Source organism: Eupeodes corollae, chromosome 1 (assembly GCF_945859685.1).
Source record: "Eupeodes corollae chromosome 1, idEupCoro1.1, whole genome shotgun sequence".
Lineage (NCBI taxonomy): Eukaryota > Metazoa > Arthropoda > Insecta > Diptera > Syrphidae > Eupeodes > Eupeodes corollae.
In genome coordinates this window covers 154,977,114-154,997,379 of record NC_079147.1, presented here as the reverse complement: position 1 = coordinate 154,997,379, position 20,266 = coordinate 154,977,114, and the positions used below count along the sequence as shown (strand labels likewise).

The window sequence follows — 20,266 nt, the reverse complement described above, 5'->3', positions numbered from 1 at the left end:
TAACGATAACCGTGGATTGTGGTTACCGTTCTGGCACCTAAAAGCTTCTTAGCGGTGTTTTAAAGTTACAATGGCTTAAAATTTTGGTCTTAGACACGGAAAATGATTTTCAAAAAAAAGCATATATGTAATTTAATGTAATGATCAAAAACTAAGTTTTATGATAATGTTAAGAGTTAAAAATGATTCGGACCAGGTGCCGCCTTGAATTAATTTCATCCGAGTCGCTAATTTTTCGGTCGCTTTTGGGGCCGTATGTTAGCAATAACTTGTGGCATATTCTCTTCAAAAGCGCAATCTTCTGGAGCTGTTCTGTGTTGACAAGTGACTTTACATAAATTCACAAAAATAGGCCGCTTCAAAAGCCTTCGAAATAGTGCGCCTACCATAACTTTACTTAAATTAATAGATTTTTTGTTGTGTTTCATGATTAGAAGCACTCTTGTCAATTCATCGCATGCAGTACTCATTAAAAATAACTTCAAGTGACATAGGCTCCAAGGGTACTACCGCGCAAACCGAACCATTTATTTGGTAATATACTTGCACAGCCTGCAAACGGTGTTAGGAGTTAGTGTATTTATAATAAAATGTGAAACAAAATTGAAACTAGATATATCAAGTGACTCCAAAAAGAGTGGTGCCAGATTGATAAACAAGTTTTTACACAAAACCTTTTTAAAAAACGACAAACAACATTAAAAAATTCTAAAAATACCAATTTTGTAAACAATTTGTTTTAGATATGAGAATTAAAATGCTACTTTTTTTAAACGTGTGATTATTAATCTGGCAAAACTTTTATTGAAGTTGGTCTTTTTGAGAGCTTCACTTGATTTGTGCTGAACTTGGTTTGTCATTTCATAATGAATAAACCTTACCAAATTATGTAAGATTGGAAGATCTCCCAACCTGGCCGAACTGTCAAAACCCTTTATATAGCATCCAATTAGGTGAAAAGCAGATTTTATATTGAGTGAAAATTGACCGTTTATACGGTTGATTATTATTATCCAAACATTAAATAGTTGTTTGGCAGAAAATTGACTAAAAATTGCTGACAATGTTTTGTCTTCTAATAAGAAACGGTCTGTTTACACGGTTGGAATGCTTTAGACAAACTCATTGTAAATAAATTTTTGGAGGAAAAAAAAAATAGATCGTGCAAAAACATTAAAAAAAATCTAAAATCTAAAAACTAAAAACTGCATTGGCTTATCGCTTGGCTTACCGAAATATTTTCGATCGTCCCCTGACCAAATTTTCGTTCGCAATATGTCAAAGTTGAGACAGAAGGTTGTTGGAGGTTTGACCATTTGACCTTTACATTCGTTGTCAACCATCTCTATGGTATCGTTAACGTCGTGCCAAACCGTTTCCTTAGGTAGTGTATACTTGGAATAATCTCCTTCCCACAAACATTACCTTGTCCCAAACGCATGGATGAATTGTTTATAATGTGTTCTTGCGTTCTGCCTCTTCAACTTATTTTCGTTATTTTGTCAAACGGGGACTACTTATTTCCTTCCACAGACTACTAAGTCTAAAGTTCTTCAAAAATCCTGCAAACTCTTGTTGTTGTTTCCTGTTCAAAAACTTTTATAAAAATTTTACTCTGTCACTTTACAGATAAAATTGGATGTTTCCATGGTTGATAGAAAATTGTCTAAAATCTGAAAGATCTTCCAAGCATGTATATGCTTAGCTTTACTCCTTAAAACCTTTAGCAAATATTGCAAATTAAAATACACTGATAAGCCCTTAGGGGATTGGTTCCTTAGGAGAGAATATTCATAGCGTCGATTACTGAAAAAATTGGTTGAACGTTTGGTTCTCAAAAAGAATTTATTCGATCCAACCTTGGCGGCCCGAAACAGTTTTAAAACAAAATGAGAAATACTTATCAGTAACAATTAACTACATGAGTCTTATTTCTTTTTTAATACCTCACGCCTAAAAAACACCCATTATAAAGCAGCATTAAAAGACTGATTAAATAAGTGTGGGTTTTTGTGCGTCAGAAACGTTAAGGTTTACATTTCATTGATAATTATGTAATCTGTGTTAAGTTAAATAGGATTATTAAAATTCTAACGAATTTTCCTCTTTTACTCAGAAACGTCCCAAGTAATTCCAAGAACAATTTCCAATTATAAAATTTTATTGATTTATATTTACATTCTACATCAAATACATTCTTTTCATGGAAATAAACTAACCACATAAATATTTAAATGAGTATGAATGGAAACTTATAATAATTTCAATAAATACTCTTACAACTTTAAAGAAACTTTTAGCTTTTATCTAATTGACTTTTCTCGTTTTCCAATCATAAATTATTGCCATGTCTTCTTTTTTTCCCCCTGTCAGGTAAACATAAATTAGAACATCTATACCAAAATGTCCCTTTAGCTTTGTATTGTACTGCAAGTATGTATCATGTGGAGTGACATCTCTCCTGGAGGTAAATCCATCTTACCCTTGTATAGAAACCCCATCGAAGCTGCATACTTATGGTATAGGTACCGTTACCTCTTTTATATACGAGTATCGTAGATAAAACCTCTGGAGCATACATCATTGCATATGGCATATGTGTGTGTATTTTACAAAAAGTCAATATAATTCATATCAACACCTTGGCTTGAGAAGATCCCTCTGAAATTCGGTCTTGTCCTTTTATCCTCAACCAACTTAAACCAAAAGCAAAACCAAATTGTTAAGACTCCCTTAGAGCTTATCTTTTCCTCTCCCTCTGAACTCTTTCGTACACACATACGACGACGTCCTTATAATTCATCCATTTATTTTTCTACCCCTAACCATATTGCAGAGCTGCCTGAATGTCACACGTATTATCTCTACCCCGTGTTTGCAAAACGAGTTCCAATGCAAGGATCGCATTACTTGCCTTCACCGTAACTGGGTTTGTGATGGAGAACGAGACTGTCCAGATGGAGACGATGAAATTCAATTGAATTGCTCGAATGTCACATGTCGTGGGGACCAATTTCAATGTGCAGATCGGAGTTGCATTCCAGGACATTTGATGTGCAACGGTGAAGCAGACTGTCCGGACAAAAGTGACGAATTGAACTGTGGTAAGTTGGGGTGGGTCGGGGCTGGTAGTGGCAGGCGTTAGCGTAAGGGTGCTTTTTGACTGGTGTGGCTGATGCATATCGCAAGTCGAGAGCTAGCTGTGTTAAATTCATAGCTATATCGTTGGTATATTAAATAAACCTATCTTCTTTAAAGGCACCAGCAAACTTAATCAAACCGAATGCTCTGAAACAAGCCAGTTTGATTGCGGGGGCGGGATGTGTATTCCACTTTCGCAAGTGTGTGACATGAGAAAGGACTGTCCCGATGGAGAGGACGAACCAGCAGGAAAGTGTGGCGTCAACGAGTGCAGCTCGGACAATGGCGGATGTGCACATAAATGTGTTGATACACCTGTTAGTTTCAGATGTGAATGTCGTGAGGGGTAAGTTGATTTATATTCGTAAGGTACCTGATGTGCCTCCATATTATTCATAAAGATTATTTATTATGTTTTTTTCTGTCTTTTAATGATTTGCATAAATTTTGTACTTTTTTGTGCAAGTGTGTGAATTTATTAGCTGTGATGTAATTTTTTACAGTTGGCGCTTTTTAGGGCAATAATTTAACCTAAAGCAGTTTTTTAAGCGTTGAGACTAAATTATTTCAAAAAATGTTAAACAAATTAATAAATCACGCCAGGGGACATCATCAAATTGTACTCGTGTAGCATAATTTTTTGATTTATAATGAGCTTATTTTTATCATTAATAAAAATGCTGATTTTAATTAATCAGTGGTGTGAATGAAAATGCAGGATGGTGTGGGAGTAATTTAATGAAAATGTTTCAATTTGTAAAGGTTATAAATTCACCATAGTTATTTATACACACACTTTTCATGCAATACACCATGTTAGTCAAAATTATTTAGTTTTTATTTAAAGAAAACTAACAAGAACATGGAAAATATTAAAGACAAAGAATTCGAATTCTTAGAATAAAATATTTGTTCAGCTTTGAAATGGGTTAAGATGTTAATATGCTTTTAGTCCACTCGAAATAGAAGTTTCGCATTGAAAACTGGTTCAGATACTGAAGAAATAGTTAATAATAAGTGACAAAAAGTCCCAAAAAATTCCACACGAGCATAAAAAGTAATTAAGGTTTTTTTGCTCAAAATGTTCGTTTTAAAAATGTAACTTTTGAATAGTAGATTCTACATAAAGTTTTCAGTTGGACTTTGTAGTCTAGTTCACATTTCCATTTCGTTGCATTGTATTTCAATTCTCCTTTAAAATTTCATAACTAAATCCCTTCTTGAGGACACGTTTCAAAATGTTGGTTTATTATGTAAGCCAAGAAGTCACTATTAAATGTTGTACAAAAAAATCGTTTTAATTTTTCGAAATTTCGAGACTAACAGAAATCATTTTATTCTATGACTTTTTTTGTATTGTTTTTAATATGACATTTAATTTTTAAAAATCTGTTTAATGATTCACGTCAAAATAGTTTCCAAAATATTAAGAGTGAAATAAACATGCAATGGTTGATAAAATATAATAATATATATATAGGTCTGTGGGACCAGGCGTCACCAACGATGTAAGTCAAATTGACGTCACCGTACTTAACAAACCAGTTTAAAAGTATACAATAAGATAATTTCATTTACAGAAGATAAAAATATGAATGGACCCAGGTGGTTGCCCTCAGGGTCACCAGATGGAACTCGTACTATTTTTTAAGTACTATTAAATAAGCAAATAACTGGATATCCAATAAAATTGTCTTGAGTTAAATCCAAAATGTTGTAAGGTTTTTATAAGCTAGATAATGCAAAAGAGTTGAAATTCTGTAAATCCAGAATCTCTTTTACAACTAGATTTAAGAGCGTCAGAAAATGTAATGCGAATTTGCTTAAAACTTTAAAACTTTGGGCGGTTGAAACGAGGACAGACCGACTTTTTCCACTTTTAGAGTTCTTATAGGTCCCAGGTAAAAGGGTAAGACATTATTTGACTCCAAATATCTCCCGAACTAATAGTATTATCGACTATAAGCAAAATAGTATTATATTTTATGACTTGATTTTATTTTATAAATAAAAAGAGGCTGGGATGCGACCCACACTCATAACTTCACGTTCTCATCCCGTCTGTCGATTTGTCTTGCTTAAAAGTTTGTAGGTTTTCGTGTTGGGTTAAAAAAGTTGACAGTTGAATTATTCTTATTATTATATTATTAAAATTACCAACAATATTTTTCCTATAGCGAAAAAGTTTAATTAAATAGTTTTTTTTTAAATAGATTTTTAGTCGAAAATAAATTTATCATTTTTAGTAGCATTTCTTAAATTTTTACAAATTGGATGTATGAAATTAATTTGAGAGATATCGAGAAGCGAACATCAATTTTTACCAAATTTGCGTACTATTTTTTATGAAAAACGAACTGTTGGATTTTTATAAAAAAAACTACTGAAAATCGAAAACAATATTTTCTGTGAAATAAAAAGTTTGAAGACAATATTTTTAATTTTTGAAGTTATTTGAGTCGAAAGTAAATTTTTATCAAGTTTTAATACTGTTTTTTTTGTAAAAAAAACTTTTAATAAGATTTTTCTTATAATTTAAATGAATGTTGGCAACAATATTTTTTAAAGGATGAAAATAGTTCAAAGACAATATCTCAAAGTTTTACCAGCTTTTATTAATTTTTTGTAGGTTTTTATTTTTTGTAAAAAAAAAACTGGCGATTCGATTTTTCTCAACATTTTTCCGAATGTTTAAAAACAAATATTTCTTATAAAATAAAATTAGTTGGAAGCCATAATCTCAAACTTTTTAAAAGATATATGACTCGAAAATCAATTTTTACAACTTTTGTTAAATTTATTTTAAGGTTTTTAGTTTTTGTAAAAAAAACTGTCAATTCGATTTTTCTCAAAATGTTACTGAATGTTGACAAAAATATTTTTTTAAAGACAAAAGTAGTTTAAAGAAAATATCTCAAAGTTTTTAGGAGATATTTAAATCGAAAATCAATTTTTAACAACTTTTATTAATTGTTTTGTTTAGGTTTTTATTTTTTGTAAAAAAAGACTATCAATTTGAATTTTCTCAAAATGTTTCCAATGTTGAAAACAACATTTCTCATTAGATAAAATACGTTTGAAGCTTTGAAGTTTGAATCTCAAGTTTTTGAAAAGATATTGGAGTCGAAATTCAATCTTTAAAAACTTTGAGTGATGTTTTTTTTAGGTTTTTATTTTTATTAAAAAAAAACTTTTTATTTGATTTTTCTCAAAATCTTACCAGATGTTAAAAACGTTATTTTTCGATGCACAAAATTGTTGATAAAATAATTTTTATTCGTAAAATTTTCGATGTGACAAATTTTTTTTCCATTTTTTTTTATATATAAAAAAAACCTCAATTGCATTTTTTTTCCAAAAATATACTGTTTTCGTATCACGTTACAATATATACTATAAAATTTAATTCAAGTCTCTAGCATCATTGGTTCGTGAGATATTTAGGGTTAATAAACATTGTCACCTTTTTTTAAACTGCTATGTTAAAAAAATAAACACCCAGGCAGTTTTCGTGAGAGCCCTTTCTGCATTATTATCAAAACAAATGTTTGAGGTCGATATCTCTTCCGTTTCTTGAGCTATGGACAACAAAAAAAACGTACGTCGCGACCGTACGGACTCGACGTACGAACGAACGTACAAACGCAGCACAAACATCTTTCTAAAAATCTTTTATTTCGACTCTAGGGACCTTGAAACGTCGAGAAATGTCAGTTTTTTTAATTCGACAAATCGGTGTCATTACAATATTTTCCTATTTGACGTTTAAAAACATACAAAATTCTTTGTCACTTCAAATAGTTTAAATATCAATAATAGTATGTATCAAAAAATAATGTTTTTGACATTTCATAAATTTTAAGAAAAATAGTTGTTCCAATTTTTTTAAAGAAAAAAATACTACTTAATATAGGTATTAACTGATTTCCAACTCGAATTTCATGGAAACATTGGCTTAGAACATTAATTTAAACATCTGATTTTTTTTTTGGAAAAATCCAATTGTCAGTTTTTTAATACAAAAAATATAAAATAAAACCTGCAAAAATAATGCACAAAATTGGTAAAAACTAATTTTTATTTAATCCAAATATGTTTTTAAATTTTTATCTTAACAAAACTTTGCATAAGTATTTTGTTAAACTTTTAGACCAATCAGTAAAAGAAAAAATTGTTTATATAAAATTAATATTTGTTTCTTAGTTCAAACAAGTTTCAGATTTTTGCATCACAAGAGACTTACAAATTAAAGAGAATAATTGTGAAATATTTGACAAAAATAGACTTCTAAAGCCACAAAATTTAAAATTTTAATTACTAAGCTATATAAGCCAAAATAAATGAATAAATACTTGGATAACTATATGTGATCACTTAAGATTTTAGTGAAATATGTATAGCTTTATTGATGGAACTTTCGAACGTCCTTACCAATTTTCAAATATTTATGAAGTGTTTGTGTTGTTTTTCGGTCTGTTTAATTTATGGCTTTTTAAATATCCCTTAATTGATTAACTGACCTTAAGAATGGTTTTTTATCGTTTTTCATCCAATTGCTCCTATAGTTTTGCTTGCAAATCCATTTGTCTTTTGCACACCATTGCTCCTCCTAAAATAAAAGGCTTTGACGAGTTTAAAGCATCACATTCTAGCGGTGCTTTAAACTAGTGTTATGTGTTAAAAATAGATTTCGGTACATTTTGATGGAACTATAATAATATACATAAGGCCAAAACCTATAGATTTTATTTTTATATCTTCTTTGAATCCCTCAGCAAGGAAAGGTTCTAGAACGGCACAAAAACTAATGATCAAAGTTGGTGATCAAACAATTTTTATTGAATTGCATTAGATTCGGAAACTGTTGCTTGCCAGATACGAGCTTTGAACTGTAAGAACACTGGATATCCATTACCGTGATCGATTCTCGTTTGAAATGTATGCCCACAAATTAACCATTCCTTTTCAATAAGAACTTTAAATCCTGTTTAAGATGCGGTAGAATAGGTTCAATAACAGTATAGACAACGCCATCAATTATGACGTTCGGTCTAATCCATCTGAACGATGGACCAAAACAGAAACGCGCTAACCTTTTACTTTGCTTATTATTCTCAAAACACTTGCTAGAATGAATTTCTGGTTCTTCAAAAAAAGCGTATTGTAAAGAAGATAACAGCCATTTTTGGTTGTCAAAGAAAGGGTAGCAAATAAAATAAATTTGGTGGGGAAATAGTCCATTGATAACTAAGCCCAACTATCATTCTTCTATGAATGAGGGCACCTATAGTTAATTTGAGAAAGCAATTTTCATGAGGAAAATTATTGAAGGAGGATTTTTTGGTTACTAGGAAGAAGCAGTACCTGTGTAATAAAAAACTCTGAATCGCTGTTCATTGATTGTCTGTCTGATTGTGGTCTTATTCAACTTAATGGAGTAGCAAACTTTATGGGGAGACACCTTGATCTCATATTCTCATCTGATTGCGATAACTGTGTTGTCTCCGCGAGCCCTCACCTTCTCTCAACCTTTGATCGCTATCATCTTCCCCTTAATCTCTCCTTCCCCATTGAATTTGAAAACAACTTTTTTGAAATGGAGAATTACTGTTATGGTTTTCGTAGGACTGATTTCTCCAAACTTAACAATCTTCTTAGCTCAGCCGATTTTAAATTAAGATCCCTCCAATTAACAGTTGAGTCCCTTACAAATTGGTTTTATTTGATTCTTTCGTACTGTATTGAAGAATCAGTACCATTCTCTCGTAAAAAAAGATTTCACCTCTGCTCCCCCTTGGTACAACAGAGAGCTCCGTAGCCTAAGAAATACCAGTTACAAGCTTTGGAAGATCTTTTTACAGTCCAAATCTGATACTGATCACAACAACTATCTTTTCGCCTATAATTCTTTCTCTGAACTAAGGGAATCCCTTTATTCCTTCTTTCTGATGCAAGGAATTTTTTCAAGTTTATAAATGTCACCTTCAATGAGTTTCTCCAACATAATCTCCTCTGATGCAATAACCATATCAAATCTATTTGCCAATTACTTTAGCAAATCGTATACTGAACATCTGCATGATCCTGATCCACACTACTTTAGTTATTTAGATGGTTGCACTCAAACCTCTCTTTCATTGTTTACAATAACTGAAGAAATGGTAATTGCCAAAATCGTAAGCCTCAAAGAAAACTTTAGCCTTGGTCCTGATTGCGTCCCATCAGTAGTTCTAAAAAAATGTATGCATTCTCTGTCAAAGTCTCTAACTGCACTCTTTGAACTCTCTCTTTCCCAAGGTGTGTTTCCTCATATATGGAAAGATTCATTTATATTTTCCATTCATAAACAAGGCAATAAAACTGAAATTAACAATTATAGACCTATTGCTAAACTTTCATGCATTCTAAAACTTTTTGAAAGCTTAGTTTATGATTCCGTTTATTTCCATTGCAAGCCTTTATTCTCCCCCGCTCAACATGGTTTTCTTAAAGGTAGATCCACTACGACTAACTTAATTGAATTCATATCCAAAGTTTTGTCAGCCCTTGAGAATGGCAACGAAGTTGATGTTGTATACACTGATTACAGCAAAGCCTTTGATAAAATATCCCATAACATAATTTATCTCAAAGTAAGAGTTTTAGGCTTTCCATCTATATTTATAAACTGGATAAGCTCCTATCTTGCGAATAGAACTAATAGAGTCCTTTTCCGTAACTCAGTCTCCAATCCTATACATGCAACTTCTGGAGTCGCACAAGGTAGTCCCCCCTTCTCTTCGTCGATTCTATTAGAGATCTTGGTATTATGTGTGACAAACACCTGAATTTCCATTCCCATTTTGACCAAATTATTAATAAAGCTAATAGACCTCTCGGTTTTATTAAGAGATGGTCAAAAGAATTTTCCAATCCCTATGTAACTAAAGCGCTTTACATTTCCCTAGTCCGTCCTCATCTTGAATATGCATGTCTCCCCTTTATGAAAACCATTCACTCAGAATTGCAAATGTTCAAAGACGTTTCGTTCGATTTGCCTTACGTGGCCTTCCCTGGGATGATACATTCAACTTGCCTCCTTATGCCGATGGACTAAAACTGATACGCTTTCAGCCCTTATATATAAGACGCCAAAACGCTGATATATTATTTGCTCAACAATTGTTAATGGGCAATATAGATTCGCCGGCACTTCTGAGTGATATTCATCTTAACACCAACCCTCGAAATCTGCGATCTGTTTCCCTTTTCTATATCTCTCGTCACCGCACTAATTACAGGCACTTTGAACCAATGTCCAGAATTCTTCGTCACTGCAACGCTGCTATGGTAGTCTTCGATTTTAACATTTCCAAATCCCATCTGAAAGATACCCTCTACTTTTTCCCTTTTTGAGTCCGAATTCCTCGTCCCTTGTAATTTTAAGTCAAATAAAATCAAAATTGTTAGTTCTTGTACATTAAAGAGCTTTTATGTGGGCCTTAGGGCCCACCCTCATGAACCCGCAACTGACATGTGCCACAACCTCTGCCCAGCATTAATCTTTTGTCTATCCCTAACGTGGGAAACCTGCTCTAAGCACCACACAGTGTCCTAACAATAAAACAACATTTTTTACCTGAAACTCTTTAAGATACGAAGATATTTTCGGCATTTAATATTTTCTGATACCGCTGTAATAAAAAGTTAAAGAAGTAGACAAAAAAAAACTTAAGAATTTTGTTTAGTACTAAATCTACCTGAAAACTTTTATTTATCTTTACCCTTCAAAAGTTACAGCCCAAAAACGGAAATTTTCGACTAGAAAACCTTAATAACTTTCAATGTTCATATGGGACTTTTTATCACTTGCTAATAACGATGCACTCAAAATGCATTTTTCAACGAAATGTGAACTGTTCCTAGTTTTGATAAATATTATGATTTTTCCAATTCAACACAATAATCCTAAAATATTTTAAGTACTCCCAAATTCCTATTTTTATAAACATAGTACATCCTTTGCAAAAGAACAAAATTACTCTTTTCATAAATATTTTCTATCCGCATAGGTACAAACTTAGTGATGGTAAATTGTGTGAGGACATAAATGAATGCGATGATCCGGGAGCATGTTCACACATCTGTATCAATGAAATTGGTGGTTTCAAATGTGAATGTGAACCAGGTTACATGAGAGACCCCCGAAACCACACCCGTTGTAAAGCAACCGAAGGACATGCGTCATTACTATTTGCAAGACGCCATGATATCCGAAAAATTGCTCTTGATCACATGGAAATGACATCAATAGTGAATGACACTAAATCGGCAACAGCATTGGATTTTGTCTTCCGCACCGGAATGATATTCTGGAGCGATGTGACCACTCAAAGGATATACAAGTAGGTGCTACCTCCACATATAGAATTACATAATAGAGAAAGGAGGGGTTGGAATTTATTCAACCTTATTCATCCTATCCATGAAGTGGCTATATACCTAAATGCTAATTTGAAATTACTATTCACTCCTCTATACGGTTTTATTGTAGGGCGCCAATCGATGAGGGCAATGACAAGACTGTGGTCCTTAATGATCATTCAGTAACAGCTGATGGTTTGGCCGTTGATTGGATTTATAATCATATATATTTTACTGACACGTACAAGTGTACCATTGAGTTGACAAATTTCGATGGAAATATGGGTATGGTCCTTATCAAGGACCAACTCGAGATACCACGTGCCATTGCATTGGATCCCATTGATGGGTAAGAGTTTTTTTTTTATTTTCATATAAATTCTCCACAGAGCCGCGAGTGTATTTAAAGCCGATTTTAATGAAGGTTTTCACTCTTCTCCACTGAAGAAATGAAAAAAAAGGAAAATGATTGTCATTTATATGAGTATATATTTGCAGATGGATGTATTGGACAGATTGGGGAAAGAATCCTCGCATTGAACGTTCCGGTATGGATGGTTCTCATCGCAAAACAATTGTCAGTTACGATGTGAAGTGGCCAAATGGTCTGACGTTGGATTTGGTTCGAAAGAGGATCTACTGGGTGGATGCGAAGCTTAATGTTATTTCGTCAGCCAACTATGATGGAACACAACGCCGTCAGATTTTGTATTCAGCTGAATATTTGAGACATCCATTTTCGATAACAACATTTGAAGATTGGGTCTATTGGACCGATTGGGATAAACAGACTGTTTTCAAAGCGAATAAATTCAATGGGCATGATGTTGAGGCGATTACCGCACTTCATATGGTAAGTTTAGTACCGGATGGGTTTAAATAAAAAGAAATTAAATTATTCTCTCTCATCCACATATTCATTTGTTTCAAGAAGAAAATACAAAATTCGATTAATTTAAAAATATTTTTTTTTTAACTTGCATTCCCAAATGTATATAAAGCTACAACACCCGATGACTGTTCATGTTTACCATCCTTACCGACAGCCTGACGGCATTAATCACTGTCAGTCGGTAAATGGGCATTGTTCGCATTTATGCCTACCAGCGCCACGAATAAATGATCGCAGTCCGCGTATATCCTGTGCCTGTCCGACGGGCCTTAAATTAATGGACGATAGACTGATGTGTGTCGAAGACCGTAAGTTTATTTTATTTGTTCTACAATTTAAATGCATATATATATTTTATTATACCTAAGTTTATTTTGAATTTAATGTGAGCTGAATTTTATGTTTTAAGCTTTTAAAATCAAGAGCTTTGGTTTTATATTATTTTATTTTGTAATTGAAAGTTAAAGTTTTCGTTTTGTGGGGAAACAAATCAAATAAAAAATATTTAAATGTGAAAGTCATGAATCCGTAATCATATTAATACTTCATATAAAATATCATTGAAATGGAAAATGCTAAATTTTGTGTTTGCCAAAGTTCTTTAATCATTTGAAAATAAGGCTCGGGAATTGCATCGGCACGTATCGATACTTTGTATAAATGAAAAGTGTGACAGGTTGACAGCCCTACACAACACCCATTGGCCTCCAACCTTATAACCATTCATGTGTGCGTGTTATTATTCAGCTGGAATGATTTACCAAATATACAATTTTTGAATATTTCGACATGAAAATGGGTTAAATGATAGGCAATTTATGATGTCAAGCCGAATTTCAGTGGATTGACTGAAAAGCAGCTTTAAATGTGTTTTAATCTATGTTTTTCCACCAGCAAGTTTTTAAATTTCATTATTGAAAAATTTAAGTCTTTTAAATTTCCGGATAAAATCTGAGTTGTCAAATAGAATCTTACCCTAAGGCTACACTTTTTTTAATTTCAGTTCATGAAACATTGACTGCATTTAAATATTTTTTATTTGATTTAATTTCGCTGCTGTTATATTTTAAAATATTTTGCTTTTATTGAATTTTTAATTATTGTTACTTTTATTTCTATAACGTTTGTACATTTTTTTTGCATGTTCAATTTTTTAAATGACGTCTTGTTGATTTTGTGTGTAAATTGTTTTCAAACCAAAAAAAAAATTATGAAATTCCAAAAGTCAAAAACACAACAATACCACCAAAGAAGACTTCAACAACAAAACTACCTCATTCATCTACAAAACGACCGTTGACGTTCAAAACAAATAATACCTCGAATGAGAGTACTGAACAAGGCTACAGCAATGGTATGATTTTTCAATCCAATATTTTCTTTTTGTAAATAACCATGAGGTGGTGGTGATTAAGAAAACAAAAACCAAAATCTCGGTTTTCATTACACTCACAATAATCATTTAAGGCTACAATAAAACATTTTTCTAGCTCCTAGGAGAATTATTTTAGAAAATTGATAAATAATTTACTTTAGTGGACATAACTTCTTTTAGACAAAAAAATAAGTATCATTTAATATATTTTGGACCCTGAATGTTAAGTCCAATTATTTTAATTAAAAACTATAAATGGTTTTTGTTAAGAGTCAACTTTAATATTAGGTCATAGCTTGTATCGTTTATCAAAAAGTGCCCATAGCATTGTAGGTCAATTTCGCTCATATTTTAACCTCGACATTAAATTTAATTATTAGTTTGGCCCTTTGTATCTTAAAATAAGCCCAAAGGTATAAGTTTAAAGACAAAAAGTTGTTTGCAAGGCAACCCTTAAGATCTACGACCTAAAAGTCTATCATTATTCCTTCTGAAGAGCTTTAAAACAATTGATTGATGTCCATGTAAAGGCAAGTATTGCTACAAGATATCTTTCTATGTCTCTTCGCCGCTGAACGCCCTACTCTACCTGACAACTCTTGATATACTAAAAAACATCTATCCTGAACTAGATTTAAAGCGTTGAAGTTGCTTCCTATCTCTTAGCAGATCGGAAATAAGCTCAGTAATCTGTGTCATAACCGGGCACCGCCTAATAGGAAAGCAGGCCACGTGGCTGTGCGCATTCTCAAATGACTTAGAGGAAACAGTTCTTCATCTTCTCTGTACATGCCTTGTTCTATCTCAAAAACACAGGACTTTCCTAGGAAATGTTTTTTATATCGAACTAAACTATCTTAATTATATTAACATAATTAGTCTTTCACGTTTCGTAAGTTACTCAAACTGGTTTCATTGAAACCTCAAGATTCATTTGGTATCACATTGGACCATTAAACTGGCCTAAGTGTGTTCTTTACCATTACTGGCCGACACTTAAACCCAATCTAAACAGAGACAGATTTAGGAAGAGTAAAGTTTTTAGTTTATTCTTTTGCTTTAAACTATAAGTATGACTTTTAACTATTCACTAATTAAGAGTAAACTAAAGTGTTCAACAAAAGAAATCCAGCCCAATATTATAATCTGAAGTGTTAGTTTGCTTTGTCTGTTTGTTTGTTTGTTTGTTTGTTTGTTTGTTTGTTTGTTTGTTTGTTTGAACGCACTAGTCTCAGGAACTACAAGTTCGATTTGAAAAATTCTTTCAGTGTTAGTAGCTCATTAACTGAGGAAGCCAGTACACTTAGACTAATTAGAGAGAATCACCAATAAAGAATGTTCCAAAACGGAGTGCGTTTCGAAAACGGTTTAAGTTTTGTTAAATTTTGTACGAACAAACTGTTGGCCTTCAATAGTTCTTTTAAATGCCGCAACATCATATGCCTATCTTTTAAAGTTGGTTCACTGTAATATTTGTATGGTAACCAAATTTGTTTTAATATATTTTTATTAATTTATTAATATGTTTGCCTATCTGATGGAAATCTTCACATTAATCGGTAAAATTCAGTACTACATTAAAATTACTGGTTAATCAGAATCTGTATATTGAAGATCGATACATGTTTTTTCTTTCTTAATGTATAATTTAATTTCGGAAAGTTTAGAGTAAAAATACTTTCCCATAGCTTTTAGACCATTTGCTCATGAGGCTTGGTTCTTTTTAATATTTGACCATTGTCTCGTAAAATCAAGTCAGTCTCCGATGTGAAACAGCGTGTTTTTCAACCGCTTCTACTTCCTAAATCGCTATTTCTTTTAGCAAGGGGCATTTATTATTCCACGAAGTGCTTTGTTTTGAAATGTTTGGATGGGTTTAGCATTTGTTTTATTTGACCCATAATTTGATGCCAAACAGGACTTTAGGATAGGTACTTGTTTTTAAAACATAAGTTTGTTCTGGATATATTTTCTATTTAATGATGAGCTCTTCCTTTAAAAGTTTGCATCCTAAGTCATTCCAAAGTATTTGGCATTGTTGGAAAAAGGTACTTCTGTATGGTTTATAGAAATTGGAACATTTTCAATTTTTTTTAATGTATATGTGTAGATTTTGTTCCTTTAAGTTTGATAATCCATTTTTGTATCTAAACACTGACTTTAACAAAAGTGCAAAAGTGTTCATGTTAGCGTTGATATATCCAGATGCAAGGTTAGTCATAGGATACTTGCTTGTAGTAAACCGACTTCTCCTTTTCTTAGTTCCGTCTTACTATACTCCAAAGAGTTGGTTCATAACATAAGATTTCAATATTTCGTAGTACTGCCTGTAAAGGCCCCTATGTTCTTTGTACTCAAGTTTCAAGTGCCAAATCTTGATAACCGCGCTGTGTTTTTGCAAGGTGTCAAATACCAGCGCTACCACCTTGAAACTACTACATGAATGACCCTATACTACATACATATTTGAATGTATCCTTTCATTTGATTTGTATACATTTCAGATTATAAATCACTGTTATGTTTACGTGAGCTCATCACGCTAAGCTACCAATTTATATTCGAAATTCAGAACCAATAATTCAAAGATAAGTGATTTGTTTAAGTGCTTTTGTTCAAAAAAGGTCCATATGTAGCTTAGCTTTACATGTACATTGTACATATGTTAAAGTTTTCCATTTCCTAAATTTATATCTTCTTTAAATCAAATTACTTTAAATAATAGGGGCTTATATTTCTCTATCCCTTTTTAATGAAACAATTATTCACATAACACTTTACACAAAGTATCTATGTATATATATCTATATAAACAAAATAAAACCTCTTAACTTTGTCTTCCTCTATACCTGAACATTATATTAGAGAATATATAAGACTTGGTTTTGCAATTTTACTATTCCTGGCACTAATTGAGGTAACAAACTTAACACTCATATTAATTTCGTCTCTTTTTTCTATATATAAAAGTTTTTGTTGAAATACAAGCTATTTTTCTTTTTTTTTGAAATTTAACTTTAGTGAATATACCAACCTACACTTATTTAGTCAATAAAGCTAAAAGTTGTTGAACATTAGCAACTGGTATCTTATATAAATAAATTAGTCATCATTAATCTAAGTAGTTGGACAAAATGCACTTTAACTAATTCCGTATATGTGTATTTCAATCCAAATTCCAAGATTTTTATAAATATAGTCTTAATTCGCTTAATAATAAATGAATACATATAGTTTTATTTTTGGAGGTAAATAAACAAGAGCAAGGTTTTGGAAAAGTTCGATAAACATTTTACTGCTGGGAAAATCTCGCAAAATATCTTATCTTGTATCACATTTGGTTTGAAGAAATAGCAGATTTTTTTTTCGTGGATTTCAAGAAGAAATCAAACGCATACTATTTAATTTTATTGCCATGAATTATGCTTTAAGTTTGCCATTTTGTTTTATAGAAGGCTTGGAATAATACGCTCAACAAAAGCTTCCTTCAATTAATTCATAGTTTCATTCTATCGAGCAAACCGAACTATTATTTCGGAAATAAAATTGTAGTCTCTTTATTATAAAACATAACACCCAACTTAGCCTTATTCAAGTGACAGCTGTCAAAAAGACCAAATGTAAAAAAGAATTGCCAGATTGAACATGATACTTCATTTAAAACACCCATTAAACACATCTTAAAATTTTTGGCAAGATACTACGAGTATACTTGCACTTCACTATGCAACAAAATTGTTTCCCCAATAAGTATAAAGCTTGTTTTAAAAAAGGGTCGAATTTTTGACTCACGATTCGTTTTATAACTTAATCTAAGTTCTCCACTTCCAGTTCAGTTGAAAGTGTATTGATATACATCCCGAAATATTCGTTTATTATATTTTCTTTTCACATTCTCAACAAGCTCTTCATTTATCTGCTAGAAATGTATAACACCATTCAAATTGCTTAGAAGCCTTATATTTTCTAAACTGACATACATAATTTAGGTTGAAGCATGAATTTTTGTTGAAATAAACAAAGAGAAGTATACTTTTTCAATAAACGTTTCCGAAAATTGATTCTTTCCAATGTCATGGAAAGTCTGATTAGTCATTAGCTTAAGAAATATCTCGAAAACGACAGCTTCTTTGTGAACTGCAATTTGGCTTTCGTAGGTCCACGCGTGATGTAACAGTTTAACACATCTCAACATCGTTTTGGAGAAAGCTAGATTATTGCATTTGATAAACGATGGTGTGCCTCAGGGCTCTGTTCTGTACTCTACCTTTTATTCATAAACAATCACTCAAACCCTCAGCTTCTCATATTCGATTCTGGATTTCATATCATTTCCTTGTCCTTCAGATGTGGAACTTCAACGACAGCATATGATAAGCTCATAAAATTAAGATCTCGACAGCATCTTCGAGATGCGAATTATTAACCATTTAGAATGTAATGCTTTAACAACTCAATACTGTCTCGAGTCCTATCGTTAAATCCTATGATGCCGGTATATCAACTCTCAGTTCTCGGTGTAATAGATAAAATCTTACGGAATAATCACATATTCGATATTTCTGCCAAGTGATTAGGATTTGTCCGACGGTTCAAGAAATAAAAGCCTTCATTTACCCATTCGTTCCGTAGTACGTAATGGTTAGTGCGTAGGACAGTCACGACCTCTAGGTCTTGGTTTTTAAAGTTTTATAAAGACGGGTACTGCCTCTTGAACAAAACTGACAAATTCTCCAAAAGTAATTCTTGTCATGAATAAGAGCTTTTTTCAAACTAGCGGTTAGTAGTCGACATAAAAACTGCTGTAGGTCACCCTTATCTCTCATCGTTGAAAGTTCTAAGTCCCTAAGCCCTAGTTCTCAAAGGACTGTTGCATCACCTTATTAGTATATCTTTCCATTTGCCCAAAACTTTAATATAATTTGCCTTCCTGGGTTCCCCTAAAACAAGTTAAAGTTTTTGGAAGGAAGCCAAAAAAAGCTTTGAAAATGATAGTCGATATGACTATGACCCCGAAGCAATGTTCTGTAAACACAACCAGTTGCATTTATGCAGGAGTGCTTATCAATTTTAAGCTTAATTTCAGACATACTGACAATTTAAGATATTCTTTTTGAAACTACACATCCCGAATGTGAAATGCTTTACCCAACTCGGACTTTGCCTTCCATTTTTATATTCAAGGCTTTAAGACCAATGTGCAAAGGTATCTCCTTTTAAATCATTCCCTATTTTGCTAAAGCTTGCACTTTGTCTCAAGTTTGATATTAAAAAAAAAAATTTTAAAATGTAGTCACCGGAAAATGTTTATTTAAAAAAAAAAGTCTTATAGTCTAATAAATATTAGAACAAAATATTTATCTTAATCAGGATATGAATTAGACACTTGAGATTGGATCTGTGTGCCACCATTTAATAGATAATGTCAGGTACCTGAATCTTGATTCAGATCCGAATTCTAACGATACAAAAAAAAACCGAATTGAAATACAATTCAAGAGGAATTAACACAAAACTATTTTCGGTAAAAATAATAATCGAAGCTGTAAGCACATAAAAATATCTTAACTTTCAATTTATTTCCACAAATAAGATTAACTTTACGAGTACGTGTCATCCTTCTTATATTTTTATATTTCAACAATTCGAATCTCTATGATTGTTTTGTTGTTTATTTTTAAGATAGCCAGATACACTACACTACATCTCTTGGGAAAATGAAGTAGAAAAATGTCCCCTTTCTGATATTTCAATTCTTGAAAATAAATAAATATAACTACATAATATTTCGTTTCAAAAAAGGAGTCAAACTATATGTACAACTTAAATTCGTCCAATATAGGAAAACTCGTACAAACACACATATGTTTCGTATCGAAACAACTAAAGAACGAACGAAACGGTTTATGTCACATGAATCCACTCTAGCAGAAGGAATAGTGACATTAGACACACATCCGGGTAATTTTTATTTTCCATTTTTTTCATTTGTGCAAAATCCATATACGAGAAATTCTAGAACCGAATAGCTATCGTCCATATCGGTCGCCTTTCTAGAAAAAGACAGAGTTGTTATAAATATTAAATAATCGAGATTGAAAATTGGATATAATAAAATCTACTTTAGTCTTTTAATTTAGACAAGTTGGTTAAATTAAACTTGAAATACGCATAAGATTTAATTTAATTAAATGTTTGTGTATTTATTACTCGAAAAAGTTATCTTTACTGATTTTTTGATCACTACCTTTGTTTTCAATTACATTTTATTAGTATTTCAAATTCTCCAATTACATGTTATAAGTAATTGAAATTCTTCATTTACATGTTATTAGTAATTAAAATGCTTCAATTACATTTTAAAATAATTGAAATTCTTCAATTACATTTTAAAATAATTGAGAAAGTATGTGGAGATTTCAATTACAAGTTAATTGAATTTTTTTTTTTCAAGA

The 20,266-nt window shown here is 31.9% G+C and overlaps 1 protein-coding gene across 7 annotated transcripts in view; it reads left to right on the top strand.

The window, feature by feature from the left end:
- The window catches only part of LOC129940902 (very low-density lipoprotein receptor-like), a 388,737-nt gene that overhangs the window by 314,927 nt on the left and 53,544 nt on the right, over window positions 1-20,266 (top strand). For 6 of the 7 annotated variants that reach the window (XM_056049430.1, XM_056049424.1, XM_056049425.1 and 3 more), the window contains 7 exons: window positions 2,837-3,104; window positions 3,259-3,487; window positions 11,193-11,525; window positions 11,675-11,893; window positions 12,043-12,397; window positions 12,546-12,744; window positions 13,662-13,790. In XM_056049430.1, coding sequence (XP_055905405.1) covers window positions 2,837-3,104; window positions 3,259-3,487; window positions 11,193-11,525; window positions 11,675-11,893; window positions 12,043-12,397; window positions 12,546-12,744; window positions 13,662-13,790 — 1,732 coding nt within the window. The remainder of the gene's footprint in view (window positions 1-2,836; window positions 3,105-3,258; window positions 3,488-11,192; window positions 11,526-11,674; window positions 11,894-12,042; window positions 12,398-12,545; window positions 12,745-13,661; window positions 13,791-20,266) is intronic. The other variant, XM_056049426.1, reaches the window with a different exon arrangement.